Genomic DNA, 27,682 nt, shown 5'->3' with positions numbered 1-27,682 from the left:
CCGGCATGTCGTCCGACACCATGAAGTTCAATGGCTACTTGAGGGTCCGCATCGGCGAGGCCGTGGGGCTGCAGCCCACCCGCTGGTCCCTGCGCCACTCGCTCTTCAAGAAGGGCTACCAGCTGCTGGATCCCTACCTGACCGTGAGCGTGGACCAGGTGCGCGTGGGCCAGACCAGCACCAAGCAGAAGACCAACAAGCCCACGTACAACGAGGAGTTCTGCGCCAATGTCACCGACGGCGGCCACCTGGAGCTGGCCGTCTTCCACGAGACGCCCCTGGGCTACGACCACTTCGTGGCCAACTGCACCCTGCAGTTCCACGAGCTGCTGCGCACCGCCGGCGCCTCGGACACCTTCGAGGGCTGGGTGAGTCGCTTGTGATCCCTCCGGGCTGTGTCCACTTGACCTCAACCCCCTCCATCTGTCAAAACTCGCGGGGGTCCCGCTTTCCCATCGTCCCCCCCCCCCCCCCCAGCTCCGCGGAGGTGGGAATTCCCTCCAGACTTTGGTCCTTGCCCAGCTGGTGACGCGCCCGCGGTGGGTGTGTGAGGGCGCAGGTGTGTCTCCAGGAAGCGGGTCTGGATACGGTCCCCTTTCGGGATGGCAGCTTGGGCTAACGGGATGTCAGGGCGGGGACGGTCACCCACCATCTGTCCAGACTTCTGGTGAGGCGCCCCAACTCCCCGCACGCGGTTAACACGCAGGAAAGGAAAGGAAAGTGTGAGATGAAAAGGACTTGATTTGGCTAAAGTACTTTAAACGTTTCTTAGGAAAAAGCCATACATTCTCGCAAGTATTATTCATAGTGTTTATGGATACGTGTTGGCTCAGCCGCCCAGCCGTGCACACGTGTTTCGGCATGCCGATCCTTTCTGTCCCAGAGATGCACAGCCCGCACTGGCGGGGATCGCAGGACCTGGGGCTGCACTTCGGCAAAGTTTTATTGTTTAGCAGTTTTCCAAGGAGGTGAGGTTTACAGGTGTTTGCAAGTAAAGCCACTCGTTCAGTCTGGATCTGAAAGGTGTGAGTCCTGCGGTGTGCGTTTCTGCTATTGGGGGGAGAGCAGCGGGAGCCCTTTGGAGTGTGTGGATCCCGCCACACCTGCTGGCATTCCTGCGTACTGACCCGCAGCTACCCGCAACTCCCACTCGCCTCTGCTTTTCACATAGTTCCCACGAGGCAGCACGTGTGCTGTAAATAAGTTGAATTTTCTAGGGCACTCTCCGCAGTGCAAACATGCTTTTGCTTCTTAAGCCTCGTGCTGACTTTATGGTGCAGTTGTTATCCTTCCCACTTTTGCTCGATGAGATGGTAATGATAATGAAGTGGTCTGTCTCATCGGGCAAAATGGAGCAAGCTGTGTGAAGACCCTCAGGAGTCTAATGGTTAAGTTATGGAGGACGTCAGTTCTGAACCCAGAAGGCGAAGCAGTATTGAAAATCTGTTTGAAATTAACAAGTGGTGGAATCAGATGAATAATAATGAAGACTTATTTAGATATTTATTTTACACTTTAAGGAACTGATCATTTTGTTGTAGATTCTCTAAAATTACGAATGGCTTGTGGAGCTATCCCTTTCATTTAAATAGAAGTAAAACAAAACACCCGTAATGACTGTTTAACCCTGTCATCAATTTTTAATTGAGTGAATTTTCCTTCAGCCAAACTTTATGGAATTAAAAAGTGCCCTGGAGAGGAATGGCTGAAATACAGTCAGAGATTGACATTTTATCCTGGGAGTTTCTGGATAGGAAATAGAGCTAAGCCTAGGACTCCAGATGGAATCGTTGAGTGGCTGATGAGGAGTTAGGTTGGGTAAGGCTCTGCCTAGAGAAAGTAGGTTGTGAAGGATGGTGGTGCAGACTGGCCAATGGCCAGTTAGAGGCATGTCTTCCCAGAGGGAGGTAGACTGGTCCCTCTTGCTCTTAGTCTGCACATTTCAATCACTCGGGGAGCTTTTAAAACTCCCTACTTTTAAGTACTCTAGATAAGCACCTCTGCGGGTAGGACCCCCAGCATCAGTACTTTTATGCTTCCCGGGTAATTCGAATGCAGTTGAGGCTGAGAACCTAAATGGAGGCCAAAAGAAGAGATTTAGAGGAAGCATAAGTGTAGGAATCTTAGGTTACCTGACAAGGTGTAGGTGTGCAGAACTGCTTATTGGCCCACCGGATGAACAAAGATTTAAATGTCCATTAAATGTCCATATCTACAATTAATTAATTACAAATATAATTAATTATGCTTAGATGTTTAATATAACCCACTGGTGGTGTTTTGGAAAACATGAGTGTTTGGTAGGGCAGGTCAGCGTTTAAGTGACCTTGAAACCGGTGATTTGTCATGCATTTATATTCAATTAGGGGCAGAGATTTTTTTTTTTTTTTTTAAGTTCTGGGTATTTTGAACCAACTTTGATGATAGCATAGATAGAATGGTTAGAGTGTTTCCTTTTTTCATATTTTTTAAGAAAAATAATCTTAAGAAAGTGTTTGGCAACATTATGCATGCTTTTAAAAAAGATTCTTTATATAAAGTTCTAAAGGTGGTTTTGAAGTTTAGAACTGCAAAAATACTTATTTATCTTTACTATATTAAATTGAAATATGTAGTTTATTTGGACAGTTAAAATTGTAATAATCAAATTTACTCCACAATAAAGTTATGCTGCAATTGGAATTATAAATTGTTACTTAAAAAAAACCTAGCAACTTAGTTTTTGCTAGAGTATGTGAACAGATGAAAACAGAAGAAACCTTTATCGTTAGCGTAAACAAGAGTTGTTATGCTTTCTGACTTACTGTGTACTTTCTGAGTATCAAGGAGATAATTTAAATTGATTTTAGTATCAGTTTTGTCGATATTACCTTCTAAGCTTGATGAGAAAATGTTTTATGTGGTATATTCTTAATAGAAAACACAGTGCTTGACAGTCTTTTTTTAATCTAGATAAAACCTAAGGAGATGGGGATATAACTAAAGAAGTTCTTAAGCAGAAATTCACAGTATTAAACACTTTAATTTAGAAAGGTTCTCAAAAGACCTAAGTTTCCACCTGAAACTAGAAAAGAAGAGCAAATTGAACCCAAAGTAAACAGAAAGAAGGAAATTGTAAAGATAGCAGAAGTCAGTAAAGTAGAAAACGGAAACAATAGAGAAAATCAATGAAACCAAAAGCTGGTTCTTTGAAAAAATTAATACAATTGATGAACATCAAGCAGAACGATCAAGAGAAAAGAAAAAAGATACTAATTACCAATATTAGGCATGAGAGAACATCACTATAGATCCTACAGACGTTAAAAATATATTTTGAACAATTTTAGGCCAGTAAATGCCGCAATTTAGAGGAAATGAACAAATTCCTTAAAAGATACAAACTACTCAAACTCACTCAAATAACTTGAATGACTTTGTCTATTAAGGTAATTGAATTTGTAGTTAAACCTTCCACAATGCAAATTTATGGTCCTTGTAGGCTTTATTGGTGAATTCTATCATAAATCTAAGGAAGAAATGTTGCCAACTTGACACAAACTATTTCAGAAAATAAAAGGAAACACATCCCAACTCATTCCATGAAGCCAACATTACCCTTATACCAAAACCTGATTAAAATATTAAAAAAACAAAAGTACAGACCAGTGTCCCTTGTGGACATGGATATAAAAATTCTTAAATCTTAGCAAATCAAATTCAACAGTATAGCAAATGGGTAGTACACCATGACCAAATAGGGTTTATAACCAGGACAGCAAGGTTGATTTACATATAAAAAATCAATTCGTGCAATTCTTTATATTAACAGGATAAAAAAGGAGATTCATATGATCTTCTGTATAGATCATATTTAAAATGATCTATTAAAAACCAATGAATTGGACTTTATCAAGATTAAGAAGTATTGCTTTTCAAAAGCCACCTAGAAAATGAAAACACAAGCCATAGATTGGGAGAAAATATTTACAACATGTTAATCATATAAGGAATTGTAACACCAGTATATAGAAGAACTCTTACAACTCAATAATAATTAGAAAAATAGCCAATTATACAAAGATTTGAATAGGACCATCATTCACAAATAGTTCATTAAAAGATACTCAAAATCATTAGTTGTCAAGGAAATGCAAATTAAAACCAAAACCCATTGTAAAAGCTAAAATTAAAAAGACTGGCCATCGAAGTGTTGGTGAGGGAGTGGAGCAACTAGAACTTTCATATCCACTGTGAGAAATATAAAATGCTACAGACATGTTGAAAAATGGTTTGGCAGTTTCTTAAAATGTTACACATACACCTACCGTATGACCTAGCTACTCTTAAGTATTTGCCAAGAGAAATTAAAGCATTTATATAAAGACACGCACATGAATGTTTATAGCAGCTTTATTTGTAGTAGCCCCCAAACTGGGAACAACTCAAGTGTTAGTGAACAGTTGAATGTTTAAACAAATTGTGCATCCTAATACTAATTAGTAAAAAGTGACGAACTATTAATACCTGCAGCAATACTGATGAATCTCAAAATAATTATACTGAGTGAAAGAAGCCAGACAAAAAGGAGTACACACTGTATTTATGCAAAATTCCAGGAAGTGAAAACTAGTGTGTAAGTGGCAGGAAGCACCTTGATGGTTGTCTGGGAATGGGAGGATGGAGGTGAGGGTCGGCTGGATTACAAAGGAGGCGTAAGGAAACTTCTGAGGAAATGGAAGTATCCATTGTTTTGATTGTGGAGATCATTTCACAGTTGTATACATATGTCCAAGCTCATCAAATACGTTCCCTTTTAAGAATGTGCGTGTTATTGTATGACAATTATACCTCAGTAAAGCTGCGGAGGAAAACTATGAGTAACTATTATCCCTCTTTTATGAAAAAGATGTTAAATAAGAAAGTGAATTAGATTTAAGCCAAGGTCGACTTAAAATGTGCCTTGTCTTTTTAGTGCAGAAAATATTTATCAGAGTAGGAGCATAAAACAAAATAAAACGAAACAGATCCATTAAAGACAGTTTCTGATTTTTGGACACAGTGTTGTTTTCTAAATTATTTCTGTCAAATTTTTTTCTGTTTATTCTGGAACTTGTTTATTTTGCATAATTTCTTTAACTTCTGAAAACCGAAGTTGTGTCTAAATTAAGACCTTATTTCTGTCTTTCATATATTTGCTCATGATTTGCTGGCTTTCCAAATGGGGACGGGCATCTAATACTTAATGCACAGCATGGGGACGGGGGAGGGGGTGGGGGAGCCAGGGAGGGAGGCAGGAGGAGCTGGAGGCTGCGTCATGGAAAGACCTTGGCATCCCCGCAGGAAGGAAGGACCTGCTTGGCGCGCTCCCAGGCCCTTTTCCTGGTTCAGCCCTCTTGAAGACATTCTGTTCCCTGCAGCCCTGGGGGGCTGCTCTCTCCCAGCTTCTCAGCGAGGTACCTGCCTGGTAGCCTTGTCAGGTGCAGCAGCCAGGTTACCCCTGGGCAGCCTTGGACTGTCTTTCCCTTGATTCCTGAATCCAGGTGCATACATTTATAGCATCAACATTCTTCTAGATTCATTATCTAGCGCTTCACTCTCTTTTGTGCTTTGTAGTGGTTATTTATTCTCAGTTGTTTTTTTTTAAAAGTATATTTTATTGATTTTTTACAGAGAGGAAGGGAGAGGGATAGAGAGTTAGAAACATCGATCAGCTGCCTCCTGCACACCCCCTACTGGGGATGTGCCCACAACCAAGGTACATGCCCATGACCGGAATCGAACCTGGGACCCTTCAGTCCGCAGGCCGATGCTCTATCCACTGAGAAAAACCGGTCAGGGCCTCAGTTATTTTTTTGTGAGCCAACTGGTGAGGCACGTCTAACACTGATGGATTAAGTCAGTGTTTAGGGGAAAGATGTATTTTAGCCTCTCCGGGAGGTTTAATCCTATGTACATGAGTTGTATTGGATATATTGTTTCACTGTAGGAACTTTGCTGCACTGGGGCTGCTGCTTATCATGCAGGTTGTGGCTCAGATGTTTCCTCCTCAGAGAGCATTTTCCTGACCATGTTATTATCTTGCCAGCCTTCATTGCACTCATCACTCTCTGAGATCTGTCTGCTTATTGTACCTTTGTCCTTCAGAGTGTAAACATCTTGAGACTAGGGACCCCCGGCTCTCTTATCCACCATTCAAGGTTCTAGCTCCAGCACCTTGAACTGTGTCTGTTATATAGTAGGCACTAAATATTTGTCAGAAAAAAGATTAAAACAATTTTTGTCACCCTCACTTGAGGAGTGAGGATATTTTTCCCATTGATTTTTTTTTTTTAGAGAGAGTGGAAGGGATGGCGGGGAGCAAGGGGGGCGGACACAGACGGAGACAGACATAGACATCAACTTGAGAGAGACACATCGATTGGTTGCCTCCCACCCGCACCCTGACAGAGGCCAGGGATTGAACCTGCAACTGAGGTACCTGCCCTTGACCAGGAATCAAACCCATGATTCTTTGCTCAGCTGGCTGACACTCTAACCACTGAGCAAAACCGGCCAGGGCAAGAATGATTGTTTTTAATGTAATTTTGGGGCAAGTAAAATGTAAGTATTTTGGGAACATCTTTCTTTAAACATTTTGTTTGTCTTCCTAAAGGAAAGAAATGAAAATAGTTGGGGAGTGTCCAATAATTGTGGCTATTGCAGTGTCCCTCTTTTACATCAATTAATGATGTACCAATGTGTGCTTGGAAGACTGGACCAGATTTCTCTGCCCTTGGAATATGGTAATGGATTGAAAACTCCGTGTACGGGAAACTCCTTGCTTTTGTTTCATTTTCAAAGACTATGACTTAAAAACCCATTAAGACGTTCTAACTTTGTTCACTAGTAACTTGAGAGCCTGACATGTTAAATTAGGAGCAGCAAGAAAAAAGCATTAAAAGGCTGTACTTCAACCTCGAAGAGCTAATGAGGTTGGTGGGCAGAGTGTGAATCATTTTATCTTATGCAACTCTTAGCACAGTTTTGATATTAGCAAGTGCTTAGAATGGCGACTAGTTGTGATAGTAAAAATGCACTAGACTTTAATGAGATGGGCAGCATTTACTTAGATTGAGAGAGGTGCCTTGGGTTTCTGTAGTCTCTTTTCTATTTTATAAAACAATTGACTAGATCAGGTTCTCTTTTTGTGTTGACGGCTGAGCTCCATTTTATTAGAATATGATGAAAATAAGGCCTGAGTGGAAACTCAGTACTAGTCTCCTCTTTTTCACTGTCATCATGACTGTATCTAAAGTGATCTTTCTCAGTGGCCAAGCCGACAGTCATTACTTGACTGCTCAGTGGTTCCCCACTGCTTCAGATAAAGCACAGCTCATTAAATGGTATAGAATGTTCTCCATGATGTGGCCCTTGGCTTTCTCTCGAGCCTTATTCTAACCCACACTGTGAGCATCTCTCAGGTCCTCCAGGCTCACATTGCTAATTCCCACCTGTGCTTCATTGTGGCATCACTTACCCAGAAAACTCCCGGACGTGTCAAGCCTGGGTTTGGTCCTCCTCCTTGGAATTCCCTCAGCACCCTGAGGTCCCCACGGTCCACCCTCCCCTCCATCCTGAAGGAATGGACGTATGAATGGATTGGGCTCTCATGGGAGTGTGTGATATTGGTCGGAGGGAGTTCAGGATGTAATAATATGGGCAGTGCACTGATTCGTCCCCTCAGCTTCTGGGGTAGCTACTCTAACAGAGTCGTGCATGTTTTTGCATGAAATGCCAAGCCCTAGGTGAGCATTCGTCCACCCCTGAGCATGACCTGTGTCCTGGGCCTGTGCTCTGCCCTGGGAGGCAAAGTGGACAAGATGGACATGATCCCTTCCTTTGTAGACCTCATAGTTCCAGGAGTGAGATAGATTGGGGGGCGGGGACGATAACCAGGAGATTATAGAACAGAAGTAAGTACTAAGATACTGCTGAGCACCTGGGACATTTTCCTGGAGGGGAAATAGCTGATTTTTAGGCCCCAGCATAGATAGCCACAGGCCTGCTTTATTTAAATGCCTGTGGAAAATCATTCCTCAAGAGAAGAAAAGGAACTTCTGATGCAATAATGCTTTCCCAGAGAGACATCACAGGTGCCCTTTTGAAAGGTAAAGGTTCCTGACCCACGGAAATGTTTCCATCGTTGGAAAGTTTGGGAGGGGATTAAGTTGTCCTGCTTGCAAGCAGATGGCCTGAGAGAACATGTTGAGTCTCAAAGGCAGAAAGCAGTAACACACTAGGTGAACCAACTCACACCCTACGCTTTGTACAGATCATAAAGGACTCACAGGTCCTGAAGCAGGAGAGTCACCTAGTTCAGAACAACCACAAAGCCGGATAGCTCTTAGGCCCCTGGACAGCCTGCAGATGTAGTCATTTGGCAGAGGTGTTTTTAATGTTGAATCCGGAGGCATTTAGTTCTTAGGATGTGCTTCAGTTTGCCACAGACCACACCACTCCCTATTACAAACCCTTCCTTTTGATTCATTCCATGCTCGGAGGTTTTTTAGGTTTTTTTTTTGTTTGTTTTTTTTTTAGACCTACTATAGCTCCAGCCTTAGTTTTCAGTGTGGGAACCAAAACTTCAGCTAAAGCACAACTGCTGCCTTAGCTCACGTGATTTGTGACAAACAGACACACACACACACTCAACATCTACATACATAGGTAGATCGACTTACTTAGATGTATTTATATATCTTTATTCATTTATAAATACATTCCATTAGATGTATGTTTATTTAGATACTTATGTATCTACAATTGTAGAGCAAGCTGGTTTATTATTATCCTATATAATAAAAGGCTAATATGCAAATTGACCAAACAGTGGAACAACCAGTTGCTATGAATGCACACTGACCACCAGGGGGCAGACGCTCAATGCAGGAGCTGCCCCCTCATAGTCAGTGTGCTCCCACAGGGGAGTGCCGGTTGCTATGATGCACACTGACCACCAGGGGGCAGACGCTCAATGCAGGAGCTGCCCCCTCATAGTCAGTGTGCTCCCACAGGGGAGTGCTGCTCAGTCAGAAGCTCTGAGCCAGCCTCTCCCGCCTCTGTGGCAGTGCTAAGGATGTTCGACTGACAGCTTAGACTAAGCTGTCAGTCGGACATCCCCCAAGGGCTCCTGGACTGCGAGAGGGCACAGACCAGGCTGAGGGACGCCCCCGCCCCGAGTGCATGAATTTCATGCACCAGGCATCTAGTTAAATATATGGGGAGTTAACTGCAAATTAGTATTAAGTATTAATTTAAAAAAAATCTCTTTGTATTTCATTATATAATGTCCAGCAATATGTAAGTGCATTGTCATCATGGGAGTAAGGCAGTGATGGCAAACCTTTTGAGCTCAGCGTGTAAGCATTTTTGAAAAACCCTAACTTAACTCTGGTGCCGTGTCACATATAGAAATTTTTTGATATTTGCAACCATAGTAAAACAAAGACTTATATTTTTGATATTTATTTTATATATTTAAATGCCATTTAACAAAGAAAAATCAACCAAAAAAATGAGTTCACATGTCACCTCTGACACGCGTGTCATAGGTTCGCCATCACTGGAGTAAGGAGAGCTGGGTTCAGGTTGTGGCTTTGCTGGAGCACTTTCCTTCCCCGGACCATGACCCATACCTTCCCCTTCCCCCTCTTCTTTCCTCTCAGGAGTGCATCTCCTAAATTCCAAGGGTCCCCACCAGATTGCAACCAGGGCAGCAGTGGGCCGGGATAGCTCCTCCCAGGCTAACCTCCTGACCCTATCTCCAAGGCCCCCTTTCTCTGACGTTTCAGTGAGCCCATAGTAGCTCCATCTAGGCTCTCTTCTGTTGCTTCTTCTAAGCCCTTCCTTGATTCACTGCCCCTAGCTTTAATAAATGTACTCAAAATTAAAAAAATAAAAAGGTGTGGCTTTGCCACCTATCGCCTTTGACTTTAGGCAAGCCTGGACCAGCAAGGTCTCAGTTCCCTGGTTTATATCACGAGGGGGTTGCACTAGCATATATCTGAGGACCTCCCATCTCTAAAGCCTCGGCCTCCATGTGTTAGGCAATTGCATCATTTCTTCTCTTTTGCAGTAATTGGTTTGGTTTTAAGTAGTCAAAATGAATTATGTCTTATCAAAGTTATTAACTCCCAAGAATTAAATTGGTCTAAATCTAAATTGCTCAGGCTTAGGGAAGACTTAGCTCAGGTCTAAATAACTTTTAGTGTCGATAGTGATGTTGATGCTATTTCCTTGGCTTAGAATCCTACTTAAGGAATTACCGGGGTCCTCATTTTAAGCCATGCAGCTATATTTCTTGATTTGCACTAATGGGCTCCTTGTTCTACGGGAATGGCTGTAAGTCACGTGAGCGAGACTGAGAATCCCACTGTTTGAGCTTTTGCTAGAAGCCATTCTCACTAGTGCTGTAATTAATGCTTTGTAGACACAAAGTGTCTGTAGCCACCTTTTACATATCCGCCCTAAGTATTGACAAATACTATAAATCACTTGTAGAACAGACATTTTAATTAAACAGAGGAATGAGCCCGAGGGTATTGGCTATCTAGTGTTTAAGTGCTCTGCTGAAGAATTTCAGGAGATGGGAAATTGTTATTGAGAACGATGTTGCTATCCGGGGAGACTGATCAGAATTACTATGTTTGTGTATTTCTGTGGCATCAGTAAGTTAGTAGTGATTGTCAAAGCACACAGGACTTTTTAGTAGAAAGACTCACTATCAGTGCTTTTGTAATGTACTGTCTTCTAGAAAGTTCCTTTGCGTTTACATAAGTTTTATCTTGTACACCTTTGACCTTATAGGGAGATGTTTGGTTTGTGCTTATGGTTAAAAAAAAAAAAAAAGACAATTGCCAGAGGATAGAACCACCCATGGCCACCACAAGCCCCTCGTAATTACATTAATAAACTCAGTTTTATGGGGACAGTGTGAGCATGTTCTAGACAGAGCCTTGTTCTCCAAGTGCTTAAACCCAAACCACAAAGCTGCATGTTCTTTTGAAAGTCATGCTTGCCCCTTGTACTTGCATAGCACTCTTCCTACACCTCTCTCATAGCACTTAAATATGATGCCGTGCCTCCGTCCTCACACTGGACTTTGGTGTTCTTGTCTGTGATGTCAGAGGGAGGGATCAGCCTGAGCTCTGTGGCCCCTTCCAGCACCCGTGTTACATGGTTCTAGTTATGGTTCCTTTGGTTAATGAAAATTCTGCTCCCCTGTGAAGTAGCTGCTGGAGACTGTTCTGCTGATGCTCAGATTTGTTCTCGGCACTGAAATTAGGATTTCTGGAAGAGTGCACAAAAGTCATAAATATAGTAGCATAATTCCCTAAACAGAGTGCATTTGTTAATCTGGGAGCCATGGAGCTCTTCCGTGCTTTATTAGACATAATCATTGTTCCATCACAGCACAGAAGAGTGGAGAACAGGTCCTCAGCAGAAGCAGTGCTTCCGAGAAGGGCTTTGAGCCCTGGTCACGTTTAGTGCTGATGAAAGCGGTGGACTCTGTATCTAGGAAAGTGCACTACATGCATATTGACAATATGCTGGGAACAGCGTCGCCAGAGTGGTGGTCCTTGAGGCCTGACGTGAACACGGGGCCTTGGGTTAAGAAACACCAACTGAGAGAGAGGTGTCAAAAAGAAGGCCTCTGAATTTCTGATTCCCCGGGCATGGTTCTAATGTTTCCCCCTGTATTGGAGGACATTTTCACTGCAGTTAATCATGGAAGACAAACAGTAGAAAGGGGGAGCTATGAATTTTAGCGAAAAAGAGGTGCTTAAAAATGTATTCTCACTTCTGGCTCCTGGTGAAGTATACCAAATGATGACCCATTTTGGGACCTATTGAGTTTGTTATTTAGGTATGTTCAAAAGCCTCTATTTTTGTAGGCGTTTCTTTGAGGTTTGCAGATGAAAAGTTAAAAACACACACACACACAACCAAAAAACTAGGACAGTTTGAGTGACCTTGGCTTGGTACCTTTTGTTAATATAAACTTTTCCCCTGTAAAAAAGAGATAGGATTTATCTGTAGTGGGCATTATGGTGCACACTGGGTCAGTCCACAGCAAAATGATGAAACCAGTGATGCTTGTCTGCTCCTCTTGCCCTGTGACCCCTGGTCCGCTATGGCCTGGGTCCCTTGACCCCACAAGATTTTCTGATCTTCTCTTGAGTTCCAGCTCACCTTGCCAATACCTTGGAAAACAACCTGATGATGGTAGAAACTGAGCTGAATGGAGGTCGCCCGCAGCACGGCCCTCTATCTAGCCAGAGGTGACGCTGGAATCTAGCTCTCTGGACTTCGGCCCAAGCTGTTTTCTGGACGTCCCTTAGTGTGTGGCAGCGGCAGCAGGAACGGCATTCATAGGTTTTTATTGAGTGCCTGCTGTGTGCCCGACTCTGTTCTAGGTGTAACAGATGGGGCAAGAGAACAAGACACCCAGAGTCTACCCTAGCACGGAGAGGTATGTAATAAGCAAGCAATCAAGCAGGGGATTGCAAAAATAACAAATGGTGGTTAGATGCTAAGTGGAGAATTAACACAAGGGGATGTGATAGAGTGGACAGAGAGGGACTCGCAGAGAGGGTGACATTTATTTGAGACCTGAGAGACAAGTAGCCACCATATGAAGATTAGAGAAAGGGCATCCCCTGCAGAGGGAACAGCTAAGGCAAAGGCCCGGAGGTTGGAGCAAGCTTGACATGTGGAGAAACAAACAGAAGCATTGGGAAAAGGGTAGACTTGGTGTGTGTTGGCAAGTTCGTGGCATCACCCCAGCTCGGCTACAATGAGCGAGTCCCTTGATCTCTGACTCTTTTCTCCTCTGGAAAATGGTGCTAATGTTAGTACCTCAGAGGATTGGTGTGAAGATTAGATTGACTACATTAAACATGCCCAGCACAAAATAGGCCCTCAAGAAATGGTAGTTTGGGTTACTTTCACTCTCCCAAGGAAATTCGTATTTTGACAAGGGCCTTTGGAAAATAATCATATCGGCCAAAGAAAGCCCTTCATAAGGTTGCATTGTAGACAATGGGGGTGGCGACGTAAAGTCTCCTGGGGATGAGGTAGGGTCCAGTCTTGTTGGTGCCCCTCAGATGACATAGAAGCATCTGTTTACATTCTGCCTCTTTCAGCACCATATTTTCTAAAGGGAGAATAGAGGAAAGGAAACAAAGACCAGGAAGTTTATTCCAAATTTTTGAATGATATATTTGTTTTCTACAGACTCATAAGTATTAGTGGAAAGTTTCAATATTTAAAAGAATAGGGTAATTATAATAATTGATAGGGCCCGAAAGTGTTTCTTTTTTAAAAAACAAAAACAAAACTATAAATTATGGATGAGAATTAATACACATGGTGCCAATCATCATAAAGGAAATAAAAACCTCAAAAATTATGAATAACTACATAGAGTTGATTCTTGCTTACTACTGAAGGCTCATTTACTTTATTGACTATAATTTTGTGAATTAACTCTGGATAATTTTGCCTATTTTGAATAATTTTGGATAATGCCTATTTCAACCCAGGTACATGCCCTTGACCGGAATCGAACCTGGGACCTTTCAGTCCGCAGGCCGACGCTCTATCCACTGAGCCAAACCGGTTTCGGCTAGAGTTGATTCTTGCTTACTACTGAAAGCTCATTTACTTTATTGACTATAATTTTGTGAATTAACTCTGGATAATTTTGCCTATTTTGAATAATTTTGGATAATGCCTATTTTGGCATCTTGCTGATTTCCAGAATATTTCTGACCTCCCCTTCAATATCCATTTGTGTGTACTGTAAAAAGACACACTAGCATTTGCCTAAGCCACATAAACTAGGATGCAGAATCTGCAATTACAGAGTAATAGTACACAAATACAGGCTTTGAGGAATATTTATTGGACGACTACCATAATTATCAGTGCATCATAGTGTGATGGTTGGGTGTCAGCCAGATTGGGGCTTAACTATTAGGTCTGCCTCTCATTAGCAGAGGTCATTTAACTTCTGCCAGTCCCGGCTTTCTCATCATAACATAGTCCCTACCTCACGGGGTTATGTGAGAATACAGCGAGGAATTATGTAAACTGTCTAGCACAGTGTATGACACATACCACTGCAGAAAAATTATCATCATTGTCACCACCACCATCACTCTACCCCAGTACTTAAATATGAAGTCATGGGCGCAGCCTTTTCTGAAATTATCTCTGAAAACAGTAAGATGTTTATTCACATACAATTTTAGAGTTTTAATTTTAGAGAATTTAAAGTTTAGTAGAGTTTTTTAATAATAGAAACTTTCATAAGAGGTTTATGAGTTCAGCCTTCTTGTTTTTGCTTTTTATTTGAGATTCTGGGGTGTAAATCAGTAGGATGGTGACTTGTAGAAGAGGAGATGGTTTGCTTACCCTAGAAGAATAGGAGTTTGGGGTGAATTCTACACATATGTTCATTCTGGTCTTGCAAGGAATATGTGGAAATGAAGTTGGAATCACTATAGCTATAGTGTTGGCCAAAGTTAGTTTATGTAAAACCTTGAAATTGAGTATTGGTTTGTTCATATGATGTTGGACAGAGATTCTGAGTTAGTGTGTATAACCAACGAGAAAGAAGTAAAGTTACACTATGCAGTTGCAAAGGACTTCAAAAAGTCCTTCATCTTTTAGATGCAAAAGCTGAAGTGGGCACTTTTATTGATGCAGTTAAGGGAAATGATGGTAGATGGCCTCTTTCAATTGGCATTAAAAGATGTTTCCTCAATTTAAGTTTGAGCATCTAATCATTGGATATGAATTATTATCATGCTTCCAAAAAGCAAAACTATAGTTTTAAAAGTGCATCATTTGAACTTGTAGATTTGTGGATAAAATCAAGGGCACCAACAATTTTGACTTGGTTTGCAGGAAATATGAAGGTTTTCCCTCTATCTTGACTTATCTCAAAGCTAATTACTTCTAATTTTAACCATTGACTGGGTACTTGTTTTGGGTTTTAGAGCTTTCACAGTGGTCAAGTTAGAGGTTTTCTGAAGTGCACATATTTAATTTTTCAGAAGAAAAGTTTCCTTTGCTCTATAATAAGGCCCAACAGTGTCTGCAATGATGTTTAGCACGGCCTTGGTTTTGGTTGTTCACATGTCTTGGTTAGCTCTTGGGCTATGAGGAGGCTATATCTTTGAATCTCCCTGCTGGGCCTCCTCACCTTCTTGTCATGCACATCCTGTACCTGGGTTGTGGTTGCATTGATCTGCCGGGGCACTGTGTTTGCAGAAGTCTGGGGGTGACTGAGAATGTGTCTGTGGGTGTCTGCCCTCCCTTCAGCCTGACCTGCTGCTTTCAGCCCAGGGGTACTGTTCTCTGTGTGAGCACTAGGGACCCTCCGCCTCCCCCAGTCCCTGGCAAAGTGCCCTGCACATAGTAGGAATCAAGAAACATTTGAAGAATGAAGAAATTCCTCACTGTTCTCATATCTTGAGTCTGATCAGGATTCAAACACTGTCATCCACTTTTGCTGAAAGATTTTCTCTTTATAAAATTCATATTTCAGCTATAGATAGTAATACTCTGTGTGTGTGTGTGTGTGTGAGAGAGAGAGAGAGAGAGAGAGAGAAGAGAGAGAGAGAGAGAGAGAGAGAGAGAGTTAAGAGTAGCTTAGAGAGAATGAATCTGCTAGAGTGATTTTTATTCTCTTGATTTAAATAAGTGTAAAATGTGTGTGAAAGGACCAGTTGAATCCCAGGTTCCCCAAACAAAATGTTAACTCTTATTTAGATGATAAAAGGTGCTTTTCAAAATAGGAAAATCTGAGAGACTTACCCTTCTGGCACACCAGAGGTCAGGAATATTAATGACAGTCTGCCCTTGGGAGGAACAGGATACCAGCAGCGAGGGGGTATAGACCCGATCATGGTTTCACTGTGACCTTGAAGTGGTAGTTGCCATTTAAGCTTATTTTCCTTAAAATATCCTGTTCTGGCAAAATTAAGTGATTTCTATGTTGCCTCATTAGGACTCTAGTGTGCATTTTTCTCCCTGAACTGATTTTCTAATGGCTCATTGTTGACTCCTTCTGCTGTAATTTGGTCCTATTGAACTTGTATATGTGGGATTTTGTTTCAAAACAGGAAAAATAATGATTCTGAAAAATTGTTCCCATCAAGATAGTAAATGTCTTCCCATTAATATTATTTCCATTTATATCTTGAAGTCAGATTCACCGGGTGATAATTCTACTTCAATGACACGTTAAAAAAGAAGAAGCCAACTGACAGAATTGGAAGAAAAAAATAGTGGTCTCACCACTCTCCTCAACCCCTCGTCCTCTAACACTGCCCTCCCCCCATCTTACTCTGCAGGCCCCAAACGTCCTTATTTGTTTTCTCCTCTCTCCTCGGGCTGTTATTTGGAAGAGCTGAGGTTAGAGTGCGAGGTATAACCAGGGGAGCTGGTGTCCTTGCACTCACATTGTTCTCTGTGAGCAAGTGCACTAGTCTTCCCGGAGCACAGGCGCTGACAGGTGTGAGCTTCACCTGTGGCAGGTCCTGCAGGCAGTCTTCCAATGAGAGGAACTGCCTGTTCAGGACCAGTCCTCCACCTGCTCCGTCTGGGTCCCCTCTGTGTCCTCCCTGGGTCACGTGTTCCCTTTCTAGTACTTTCATTCTCTCCCTTCCTCTGGCACCTTCCCTTCAGAAACAGACCCAGATCTCTCCAAACACTCGTGTCCCCAGCTCCACTGGACAAGCCCTTCCCTTTTGAAGTGAGGCTCAGTTTCTCCCCTTTCCTTCTCAGACACTCTCCCGAAGAGCTGTCTGCATCTGCACCGCCCCCCCCCCGGCCACACCCCATCATTCTTCTCCCCAGTGCAGGCCGGCTTCAGCCTCTGTCACTGTGTGAACACGGCTCCTGCAAAACCAGGAATAACCACGTATTCCTACCACTTACCTGTCTTGTTGGCTGCTACATTCTCTTTGAGACAGTTTGCTCCCCTGCTTTTCTGTTACTTTAGCACCTTCTTGGATTTTTTCTTTTTTTGGTACCTCATCCCTTAACCTCCTTCCATATTGGTGTTTCCTGGGCTTTTGTCCTTATATTTTTGTCTCTCTCATTCCAGATTTCTTATCTGTTTTTCTGGTCTCAACTATAAGAGAACACATGCTAAGGACTTCCAAAGCTGTGTCTCCCACCTTTGTCCCTGAGCCTGATTCTTGCTTCCAGGACTGGGGCAGGCTCAGGGCAAAGGGCTTTCTACTCCATCTCCTTCAATCCTTACAACAGCCTGTGTGGGATGAGCAGCTACCACAGTGCCTGCATTTCCTACCGGAGCAAATTGTGGCTTAGGGAGGTCCAAGAACGTGTACAAGGTCTCACGCCTTACATACTTGCTGGACAGATCTACTTGGAACTCCTTCAGGCATCTCTAAGTCAATATTGTCCATAATCAAATGCTATATCTTTACCCCAACCTGCTCCTCTGCCCATTTTCCCAGTCAGCACTGGTCTCACCTTCGTCCAAGGCATTATTGTGGAATTTTCTCTCTCCTTTCAGCTCTTTCCCCATTTCAGTTCAGTGTTAAGTCCTGCTGAATTGGATTGCAAAATACTTCCTGAGCCCCCCCCCCCCCCATTAGCACCACACTTGTTCAGGCCCTTGTCATATAGATGGATTATAACAATAGCCTTGGAACTGATCTTCCTCCCTCACACCCACTCTCCACAGAGCTGCCTGGACAAACTGTCTAAAGCTCAACCCTAACCTTCCTCTTGCTAGAAATCTCTCCAAGACTTCCATAGCCTATAGAGGTCAGGCTCCTTGGGAGGATTTGCGGTAGTCTGGCCCTTGCCTACCTCCCCCATTTCATTTCTCACCTCTCCTTGTCTCTCAGTTCATCATCTAGGTACAAATGAGCAACTCAGGCTTTTTTTGCTTCTACTCATGACTAATTGCCTTCACTTATAGTAGCTATTGGGGGAGGAGAGCAGATAATCCTTTGTACAAAGGACTTGTTATTAATATTGGAAAAGATAGGGGTGAAGGAAGTTGTATAGCACAGGTATGCCACTCTCCATGTAACTACAGATAGGCCCGAGCATGCACATACCCATACACACTTCCATGGGTCAGTTCACAGCAGCCGCTGAGGACCTGAAATGGTCAGAGACTGTGTTAGGTGCTGGGGGTGCAAAGCTCAAGGAGCTCACCCTATGGTTGGGGAGATGGCACAAACCCACATCATGGGGTAGTTGAGTTTAGAATAGAAATGTGTGCAGGATGGTAGGGGATTGTGAGCCTAGGGAATTCAGGGAGGACTTCCTGGAGGAGGTGATATTCAAATTAAGGCTTCAGGGAAAATCAATATTCACCAAGTTTAAAGTGGCACAAACTTCTTTCCCTGTTCCCCCTTGAGGATTTGTATTTTTTTTCTATGGAATTTTACCCACGTGGGTCATTTTACATAGGGATCACAACACTTAAGTACCTTTAGAAAGCAAACAGTACTTGGTTCATACCATTGGCAGGAACTTGCTTTATGAAGGTGGGGAGATTGTCTTGGTCTCTGTTTACTCCCCGTGCAGGGACAGGTGCTGAATAAATGGTTGACCTGGATGCCTTGAAGTGACAGGCGAGAAAGGGTTCTTCTCTCTTCCCCAGAGGTGGGAAAAGTCAGTGTGATACTTGAGGCCTGTGTGGGGGTGGCCCGGTGAGGTTCTAAGCCTGGTGGCCTGCCTCTGTAGTGTAACTGGGCTATCTCCTGGGAGGGGCAGAGTGTAGTCTAGATGCCCAACTCTGTTCTGAACACAAGTGCCAAACTCATTTGCAGGTGAAGGGAGTGCCCGTTTAAAGGCCAAACTGGTAATTAAATTCAAGCAGAGGGATGGTGAAGGTGGAGCTAACTCATTTATTAGCATAGAATATGATCAGCCTAACTCACATAAATGTAGATTGCTGTGGTTTGTCCTTTTCCTAACTGCAAAAACAGCTTTGGAGAGAGGCTCTTGGTTATGAGTTTGTCCATGAGCTTAAAGATCTCAAAATGCCAGAATATGTCATATCTGTAGGCTTTAACCTTTAGTTAATTACAGACTTTTATCTCCGTAGATGTGAAGTTAATGAGTATCTTGGTTTGGGCTCTGAGTGCTCTGCCCAGACCCCTGTTCCATAGGGCTTCGTCACGTCACTGCCTATTATTGGTGTGAAGCCTCTGTTTTTTCAGAGGCCTATTTCCACCAGAAGATTCGCACCGTAAGTGTTTCCACAGGAACTGCCCTCTGCCAGTGTCATTGTTGTGGCTGTATGGCAGAGCCCACAGGGCGGAGGTGTGTTAGCCCTCATTGAACATGCGACAGATCTTTCCATCTCTCACTGCAAACTTTCCAGTGTGTTCTGGTCCACCGTGGAGTCTTCAAACCAGTTTTACTGATTACCATATGAAAACTGGTAACTAGATATCTTAAATCGTCCGTTGAAGACTGGCATCGAGGAGGGTAATTTAGTGTTTAACATGAGACAATGCCATGTAGAAGGCGTTGAGATAGAACTGTGTGTAGCATCACTGCTAAGACAGCCAGAGAAGCATACCTATGAGTAAGGCAATTTTGTCCCTCTCACCTTCTCCACGGACCAACAGATACTGTTCCAAATGAATTACTCGGTTCATTGATTCTTCCCGCACAGATTTCTTGCTTTTACTTTTTCCCGAGTGTTTGCAGGATGGCCTGGCATAGTCACCTGTAAACTAGACTTCATGTCACTGCCAGGTTGTCATTACAGTGGAACAATTGCCAAAGTGATCTCGTTATCTGGGTTGATAAGTCAGAGGAATGGTTTGGAGGCTAGTGTCCTGTCTCAAGAAAGGTTTACTACAACTTCTATTAAGAAATGAATGAATCTCAAATGATACTACCCCAAGTGAGAGAGCTTCCAAAAGAATGGTCCTGAAGAAAAACAGCTCGTTGAAAAAGAAGACACTAGATTGGATAGAGACTTACGTAGAGTAGGGGTGGGCAAACTTTTTGACTCGAGGGCCACAATGGGTTCTTAAACTGGACCTGAGGGCCGGAACAAAAGCATGGATGGAGTGTTTGTGTGAACTAATATAAATTCAAAGTAAACATCATTACATAAAAGGGTACGGTCTTTTTTTTTTTTTTAGTTTTATTCATTTGAAATGGGCCGGATCCGGCCCGCGGGCCGTAGTTTGCCCACGGCTGGACTAGACTATAAGGAAAAGAAGGTCTTACATTTTATTGGTGAGATATTTATTTGTTCTGGACTGGGATAGAACAAAGACTAGACAATCCAGGGCAGAATGACAGGTTCTTTAGACTTTTATCTTAAACATAGAGCTAGAGGCCTGATGCTCAAAATTCGTGCAAGGGGCTCAACCCTTGCAGCCCTGGCTTTGTCTAGAAGGTCGTCCATAAGGACGTCTGGAAGGTCATTTGGCTGTCTGTCTAATTAGCATATTACGCTTTTATTATTATAGATCGGCCAACGTAAGACCTGGCCTCTTTTTGTAGTCAAGCAATATTTTGAGTAGTATTCATTGTGTAACAGCATATGACACACACACTGTTAAAGTATAAAACTTGGTTTATGAGTGTGAAGACGTTTAAAAAGAGTTTTGTCCAGGCAGGCCAGCGTGGCTCAGTGGTTGAGCGGTGACCTATGAACCAGGTGGTCACTGTTCAATTCCTGGTCAGGGCACATGCCCAGGTTGTGGGCTCGATCCCCAGTGGGGGGTGTGCAGGAGGCAGCTGATCAGTGATTCTCTCTCATTATTAATGTTTCTATCTCTCTCTCCCTCTGCCTTCCTTTCTGAAATCAATAAAAATATTTTTTTTTTCCAAAAGAGTTTTTTTCCATAACCACGTTAGGCTGAGATGAGTGGAATTATCTTTGGTACCAGGAGACTGATCTGGATTATTTTGAACAGGTATTTTCTAGGTTCCCATCTTCCGTGAGAAAGCACAGCCTAACTCCTTGGCTTTCTCCCAGGTCCAGGGTCCCGACAGTCAGGTCTTAAATGTGAGTCTTCTATCCCCAGAACCCCATCACCTTTATGCTGCACTGGGCCTGCATTTTGTAATGGTGGCTTTTTTGGATAGTGACTTCTTACTTCTAGTAATCTTGGCTCATCGTCCTGGAATAATGTTACTATACCTTTGGAACTCCATGAAGCTTGTCTTTTGAGGCACCTGGCTTGCTTGCGGGCCTGGGGAGGAAGAGGTAAGGCCTTGGTTCAGGCTGTTGATGAACCGGGTGATCTCTGGAAGTTCCCCCACCTCTGAGAATTCTGATGTCATCCACACCTGTTGCCACAGTTGCAGCTTCATGAGCCTGGATGCGGAAGAGAAAGGGAAATAAACCTGAGAGACCCAGCTCCACCGAGCCTGTGGGAAGTGAGGCAGGAGTCGGGTGAGAGGGTGCCTGGCATTTACCAGCCACATCAATACAGACGTGTCCTGTGATGCAAACAGAGGCAGGCGAACGGCCCGTTGTGTGTCAGGTGCTCCATGAAAATAAGCTGCTGTGTGATAGGTCCAACAGGCTGCAAGCTGGGATTCTAGTAACAGCACTAATCTTTTCTTTCTTGTTGATCTGTGAAATGATGTGCTTAATGTTTGCAAGTAACTTAACTTGCGAGAAAAAGAGTGGTGGAGAGTGTGGGATGGCTGCTGGGTGACCAGACCTGTTCTTTCTCAGGCCTGCAGGGCTAGCTGTGGGGCAACCGGACAGCTGCAGGTGCAGCTGGGCAGCACTGGGCCTGTAATCAACAGGTTTGCTAATGAATGAGATGGGTGGAGTGGTCACTTGCAGCTCTGCTCTGATGAAAGTACTGACCCTGCTGGTCTTTGCTTGGGCGACTCTTTGTGTGTGACTTCTGGAAGTTCCTTTCATGGCCTGCCTGTCACCTTCTATTTTCACCAGATCCACATACTCATTCTCCCTCAGATCTCCTTTCTAGTATACCGTATTTCCTCACAAATCATTTTCCTCGTTCCACTAATTTTAGGGGAGCAGGTCCTAAAATATTCACATATAGATGACCTCTCTGCTCAACCTATTCTAGTGAGCGCACTGATGGAGGGCGGTTTCTCTCCAGGGTCTCCTGTCACTTGTAGTCTCTTCAAGGCTGGCATGAGCAGGGTGTTTTCAGATCTTTTGTACGAGTCTCCACTTAATACTTAACTATCCCCAGACTAAGTAGGTTTTATCTTCTTTATTTTTTAAAATTTTATTGACATTTTGAGAGAGAGAGAGAAACATCGATTTGTTGGTCCACTTATTTATGCATTCATCAGTTGATTATTGTATGTGCCCTAACCTGGGATCAAACCCACAACCTTGTAGTGTTGGGATGATGCTCTAACCAACTGAGCTACCTGGCCAGGGCCAGACTAGGTTGGTTTTAGACCTCATGTAAAAAGAGAGGGCCAGCATTCAGTGTCTTACCTCCCATGGCCTCTAGTTAACAGTGACCAGTACGTGGGAGTATTATGACTCTTGTATTCTTTCCCCATCCATAGATTAAAACTTTCAATATTTGTACTTGGAGACCAGATTGACAGAGCCTCAAGCAATAATGTGATGGTGATGGAAATGAAACGTGTACTGTGCATGTTGAAGGGAACAAATGATACTCCACCATGAGTTTCAACTGTTCCTTCTGTCTTAGGTTCTGCTGCGTGTCCAGAGGCGGCAGAGCAGTGCTCAGTGAAGTAGGGTCAATGCATAATAGTAGCAGGTTACTCAGTAAGGGCTACTTAGATGTCAGGTTTAGTGCTTTACATGCATTAACTCATTCAATCCTCAGAATACCATTGAGATAGTAGATAGATTCTCTTATTACCTCCTCTTTGTGAGGTGACTGAGGTCCAGAGAGGGTAAGATACTTGCCCCAGGTAAAGGTGGAGTGGAGAGCCCCTAGGATGCATTATACCTGCTTTACGAGATGAATAGGCAAAATGAAAAACTTGGAGATGAACTTCTGTGTATTTGCTCTTTAAAAAATATATATTTTATTGATTTCAGAGAAGAAGGGAGAGAGAGATAGAAACATCAATGATGAGAGAGTATCACTGATCGGCTGCCTTCTGCATGCCCCCTACTGGGGATCGAGCCCACAACCCAGGCATGTGCCCTGACCAGGAATCCAACTGTGACCTCCTGGTTCATGGGTTGATTCTTAACCACTGAGCCAAACCAGCCAGGCCATTAAAGGTAAGGATCTCTTAATTCTGATAAAGTGGGAGAGAAATGACTAATTGTTGAAGAGTTTATAGAGGGCCCTGGTTTAGGAAAGACAACTTCCATGTGCTGTGTAAGCTTCTGCAGCAGATGACAGACAGGTCCCTGGATAGCACAGTGCTTCCCTGGATGACGTGCCTGTGCTGGCAGTATAAGGAGTGAAGTATCAAATTATCACACAGCACCAATTTGATTGGCCTTCCCTGGGATTTATCTCCCTTCAAACACGGTGCTTACTACCCTATATATTTCTGCTACCTTTAATTTTATGCTCTATTAATAGAACCCTGAATTACTAAGGTCATAATTCAATTTATCACTACACGGGCAGTGTGTAAAGTGTTGGGTACACTCTACAAAGAGTAACTTAAGGTAGTCAGTGGAATTTCCAGTGCCGAAGCCTGTAGTCTACAACAATGGCCTCCTCCCACTCACCCTTTTGAGATATTTAAAAATGAACTATTACTTTGCCAATAGGGTCACCACTTTATTGGAGCAATTATTATGTGTCTGGGGTTGTGTTAGACATAGGACACGCAGACATAAAAAGATAGATTCTCTGCCCTCAAGGCCATTATCATGTAAGGGAAACAGATACATAAATACTTTTAGGGACCACAGGTTATATTTTGTGTGTCTGGTATGGCCTTGATGCAGAACTCTGTAAAGGAATAAAACATTCATGAGCAAAGCAAGCACGAACAAACATTTCTCTCACTTTCTTTTCTGCCTTCTCTTATTTCTGCCAGTCCCTTTGAAGCGAGAGGGTGAGAGGTGAGGGCTGGTGGGGGAGAGGAACCAAAGATAGGTAGTATTTCTAAAACTCTGAAGGTATTTTAGTGAAAACTCAGGGTGCACTGTCATGTGGTTGCTTATCAAGGCAGTTTGGTTTGTGCCAAGTTAAAGGAGGGCATACTGATTTAATTACTCTAAAAAATGCAATTACTTTTTACTTAATTGTTTTCTCAGGAGTCATGGGGATGGGGTGCTGTGGTTAAAAGTGATTTCCTGGTGCTGTTAATATTTTTCTGATTCTCTTCAAAGCTGCATGGAAAGTAATAGCACAGGCCCATCCATGCCCTCCTCCCCCTTCAGTGGCCTCTATCGGCTGTCTCCCAGGCCTTGGTGCCCATACCCAGTGGTTGTCAGCCAGAGTACCTCCTCCCTGCTGGTGGGCTTAACCATGGTGTTTCTGGGCCTAATGCAATCGAAGCATCTATAATTTATTCCAAAATTCTATTTTTGTGGAGGTTTGTGCTCTTAGTGTGGATTTAATCACCCCTAAGTGGTGGTCAGTGTTAACCAGAAGCCATGGGGAGGTAAAACACCTAACAGAGGCCCTTCAGAGAGAGGTACTTCGTCCTTTCTCATCAGAATTTGTTTAGTAGTCCTTCCCTGTTTTATATACCAGAAGCCTAATATAAGTAGTAATGAACCTCGTTAGGAATTTATATGGGCAGATCTGAGGTGTTAGATATTAAAACTTTTTTACACCATGAGTGTTAACATCAGTCAGTCAATGAAGTGTCCTGGGGTGAGGAGGATGCAACCATTATTTACCAAAATAGAAAGAAAGAGAGGACCCCAGTTTTTCAGGGAACTGTATTAAATGCACTGTAATGAGCGTGGCTGGGCATTGGGGTAGGAGAGGGAGTTACAGGCCTTGGGGGGGCAGAGTATCTCACTGGTTTCCCGAGGCTGATTCAGCCAGGTTCCAAGAAAGCTGCAGAAGCCCACAGGGGAATTCCCCGGCTCCTTTCCATTCCTCTTTCTGACATGATCTTAGATCAATTGATTTGCTGGCCAGCCTTCCAGTTTTGTTCGTATTGATCTGTTTTTATGTCCTGAATGGCAGACTGTCCAGTTTATGATTGGGGGAGGGTGTCACAGCCATAGCAGGGTGCCATAGAGAGGACCAATTGTCTCCATGTTTCGGGCAAGTCATCAAGGCTCACCCTGCTTATTTATTTATTTATTTAAAGATTGTTATTGATTTTTAGAGAGAAAGGGAGAGGGAGAGAGAGAAACATGGATGTGAGAGCAGAACATTGACCGGCTGCCTCCTGCATGCCCCCTACTGAGAATCAAGACAGCAACCTGGGCATGTGCCCTGACTGGGAATTGAACCTCAACTTTTTGGTGCATGGGATGACACCCAACCGAGCCACACTGGCCAGGGCTCGCCCTGCTTTAGCATGCTCTGGAGCTGTGTGGCCAGAAAATGAATTTGAATGAATAGAAGGAAAGGGCTGGGTGGATAAAAACATGAGGCTACCTAAACCATGTGTGGCATCTGGAGAGGTGGGAGGTGTAGGACAAGGTTTATTGGCAGATGGAGGGAAACCAAAGCTTTGCCTTTACTTCTAATGTATGGGCTTTGGTATGTAATTTACGTGGCTGACCTATTTTTTCTCTCCTCTCCTGTCAGTCACCAAAAGCCACTTTCATTAGACTTTGGTTAATATCTTTCCTGTGAATCCCCCAGGCTCAGTTAGGGTTAACTCCCCACCCCCATATTATGCTTCCATGCAACTGGCGCCTCTGCCTTGCATGTTAAGTATAGTTGACCCCTTAACAATGCGGGGGTTGGGACACTGACCACGTTATGCAGTTGAAAATCTGCATATAACTTTTGACTCCCCCCAAATTTAACTACTAATAGCCCACTGTTGACTAGAAGCCTTACCAATAACATAAACAATTAATATATACTTTATATGTTATATGTATTTTATGCTATATTCTTACAATAAAGTAAGCTAGAGAAAAGAAAAAGTTGTTAATAACATTGTAAGTTAACACATTTATAGTATTCATTGAAAAAATCTGTGTCTGAGTGGACTTATGCAGTTCACACCCATGCTGTGAAGTGCATTTATAATTGGCTATTCATCCCCACTAGACTGTAAGCTTCATGAAGGCAAGGGCCACCGTCCATCAGCATCGTCAGCTCCCGGCACACGCGTGGCACACAGTAAGTGACCAGGTCGTGTTGGTTGTCTGACTGACAGACCGACACAGAGGCAGCCTTCGGAAGTCTTGTTCAATGGAATCAGTCTAATAACTGATAAAGTGATGATATCAGTTTACACCCTTAAAAGTCTGCACTTGAGACTTCTACGTGGCAGTCTGTTTGCTTCACCCTGTATGGGCTCCAGTCTTTGCCTGTTTCTTTTCATTTCCTTTTCTACTTCGACTGTCAGGATGATTTCAGCTGAGGAAACAGAGGAGGTTCCACAGCCTGGAACGTAGGGGCACAGCTGGCACCTGATGACAGATCTTCTGAATCTAAATCTAGTGCTTTCCGCTGTCTCATGCTGCCCTCCCCATGTTCACTGAGCACCTGCTATGTACCAGTCCTTAATATTTTTTACCTTATCTAATCCCCCATCAGTCCTGTTGAGGTAGATGTTGTTATCTCCATTTTTTAGATGAGGAAATGGAGGTTCTGAGAGGTTAAATAATTTTTATGGAAACACACAACCCAGTTCTCCAGTGCTGGGGTCGGGGGTGGGTACAGCTGTTGCCTGCAGAGAGAGCCAACTGAAACCTTTTTGATTCTCTGGTAGGGAATGGGGAGCAATGCTGGTCACTTCAGAAATTCTGGTTGATGCCCAAGTATATGTTCATTCGTATGTTCAGGGCTGTGTCGCAAATATTAGCTAGTGTCATTGATGTGCCAGGACTGTGCTTGGGATACAAAGGTAACCATGTACAGAACTATATCAAAATATGTTATAAATGTCCTCAAATGGTCTATGGAAAGTACTGTGGGAATGTAGAGCTGGGAGATAACCAACATTTGCATAGTGTTTTATATGTGGTCTCTTGTTTTCATGCTCACTCCTGTTTGTATAGTGTTCCCCTCCCCGCCCCTCACCTTCCCACCCTCCCCATCCCTGGCCAGTCAGGCTTAGGTGGAGACAGTGGCTGTCCAAAGGCTACCTGTCAGCCACTGGGCACCAGAAGACAGTCAGCACAAGCATTTGCCTGGCCTGTTTTGTAGACAAATGGTATATAAACAGAGAGAAGAGAACTGACAGATATCTAGACCTATGGCTTTTACAGAAAATAAGAATTACTTACTCTTAATGGTCAGTGTTGCTGCTTTGTCTGCTGGCTCCACATTCCTCTAGAGCAGTGGTTCTCAACCTTCCTAATGCCGCGACCCTTTAATACAGTTCCTCATGTTGTGGTGACCCCCAACCATAAAATTATTTTCGTTGCTACTTCATAACTGTAATTTTGCTACTGTTATGAATCGTAATGTAAATATCTGATATGCAGGATGTATTTTCATTGTTACAAATTGAACATAATTAAAGCATAGTGATTAATCACAAAAACAATATGTAATTATATATGTATTTTCCGATGGTCTTAGGCGACCCCTGTGAAAGGGTC

The 27,682-nt window shown here is 43.2% G+C and overlaps 1 protein-coding gene across 1 annotated transcript in view; it reads left to right on the top strand.

Annotated features, from left to right (window-relative positions):
- Nucleotides 1-27,682, top strand: part of PRKCH (protein kinase C, eta) — a 228,717-nt gene continuing 201,035 nt past the window's right edge. Inside the window, exon 1 of the mRNA XM_005874046.2 lies at nucleotides 1-368. Within this exon, the coding sequence (XP_005874108.1) occupies nucleotides 6-368 (363 nt within the window). The 5' untranslated portion in view covers nucleotides 1-5. The remainder of the gene's footprint in view (nucleotides 369-27,682) is intronic.

The sequence above is a fragment of the Myotis brandtii genome, unplaced genomic scaffold (genome assembly GCF_000412655.1).
Source record: "Myotis brandtii unplaced genomic scaffold, ASM41265v1 scaffold423, whole genome shotgun sequence".
Taxonomy (NCBI): Eukaryota; Metazoa; Chordata; class Mammalia; order Chiroptera; family Vespertilionidae; genus Myotis; species Myotis brandtii.
This window is presented reverse-complemented; position numbering and strand designations above follow the sequence as displayed.